Raw genomic sequence first — 1595 nt, 5'->3', positions numbered from 1 at the left:
CAAGAATCTGAAAATGTAATTAGGTCATTTTGACCAAATTTAACTTTATCCTCATTTCGATATGATGGCTCACATATTTGACTTCTCAAACAAATCACTTTAAAATATATGTTTGTTTCCAATCAGACAAAGTAGTTTAATAAAAGTGTGAGTTGAGAGTCTGCTCACCTTTAGAGGAACACTTCATCATCTGGAGGAAAACATACGTTGATTAGAGACGTTTAAATGTTCTGTTCCTGATGGAGATCAGCTGCAGCTCTATACTGAGCTTTAATGTCTAATTATTAATAATATTATTAATAAGTCTATGACGTCATGTTTAACAAAACTCTCCTGGTTTGTTTAGAATGAAGACAGAAAACTGGAGCTAGTTGTGAAACCTTGTTCCTGCAGACTGAGACTGTGTCATAACACGGACACACAACAGTGTGGTTACAGGGTGGAGACACATGAACATCCTCACATTCATAAAACATCACTGTGAACAAGTTTTGAAACAATCTGCTTAATTACAGAGGATTAAACTAACGTTGAGTCTGATAATGTTTCTGTTCATGTGTGGGATGATGACAGGCTGTAACCTGTGCTGAGCAGAGTCAACGTCCAGAACACAGCAGAACTAAAAAGCACGAACACATAACCCTGCTTCTCTCCATTAACTTCCTGCTCACCTTTAAGATTTTATTATTTGTCTTTTAAAGGTTTTAAAGGTCTGGCCCAGGGGTCTGCAACATTTACAATCAAAAGAGCCATTTCTGTTCCTGGGCTCACTAATAAAATGTGTCCAGAGCCACAAAATAAGCTACAGCTGTGATTATCAACTGCTGGTCCGTGGACCTTTTCAAAGCCTTTTCGTGAACCTTTATGGCCATTGGAGGTGACATAAACCTAAAAAATATATTTTCAATTTTATTATTATTTTTACAATTCAGGACTGAAGAAAAAACATATTAATGTACAAGAAAAATACTGACTATAGTTTATACAGAATTTTATAAAAACCAGTACAGCTGAACTAGTCAGACTTTTTTTTAATTCTTTTTGTTATGTAGTCTTAAAGGTGTTTAAAGATAATCCTGATGGATTTGAGAGAAATATCATAGATTATTTAGGTAGAAGACAGGCTAGCATGAGCTAACGTTTTACTTTTTGTATTAGTATTTTTGAATTAGTAGTACTGATCACATATTTGCATGTAATTTATTGGTGTTGTGAGTATAAAAACAAAACAAAAAATCTGTTGTTTGGTCACATTTTCAAAGAGCCACTGCAGAGGGACCAACACTGTAAAAAAATGTCCATCTAACCAAGTTTTAAACCTTATATCAGCCAAAAAGTCTTTTTGATCTTGTTTTCAGACTGATTTACTAAACAAGAACTGATTGTGTAAGAATAATCATCTTGTTTTCAGAATATGTAAGATTATTTGTCTTGTTAGTCTGAAAATTTGACTCTAATTAAGTCAAACATTTCTGCCAGTGGAGTAAGAACATTTTACTTGGTAAGATTCTTGAAATACTTGATTTGACTCAGTTTTTTCTTATTTCAAGAATCTTACCAAGTAAAATGTTCTTACTCCACTGGCAGAAATGTTT

The 1595-nt window shown here is 33.5% G+C and overlaps 1 protein-coding gene across 1 annotated transcript in view; it reads right to left on the bottom strand.

The window, feature by feature from the left end:
- otoa (otoancorin) overlaps nucleotides 1-1595 on the bottom strand; it is a gene marked incomplete at its 5' end in the record, with an annotated part of 21743 nt that overhangs the window by 16222 nt on the left and 3926 nt on the right. Inside the window, 1 exon segment of the mRNA XM_014029525.1 lies at nucleotides 169-190. Coding sequence (XP_013884979.1) covers nucleotides 169-190 — 22 coding nt within the window.

Source organism: Austrofundulus limnaeus, unplaced genomic scaffold (genome assembly GCF_001266775.1).
Source record: "Austrofundulus limnaeus strain Quisiro unplaced genomic scaffold, Austrofundulus_limnaeus-1.0 Scaffold918, whole genome shotgun sequence".
Taxonomy (NCBI): Eukaryota; Metazoa; Chordata; class Actinopteri; order Cyprinodontiformes; family Rivulidae; genus Austrofundulus; species Austrofundulus limnaeus.
The sequence above is the reverse complement of the archived record's forward strand: the minus strand, read 5'-3'. Positions and strand labels throughout refer to the sequence as shown.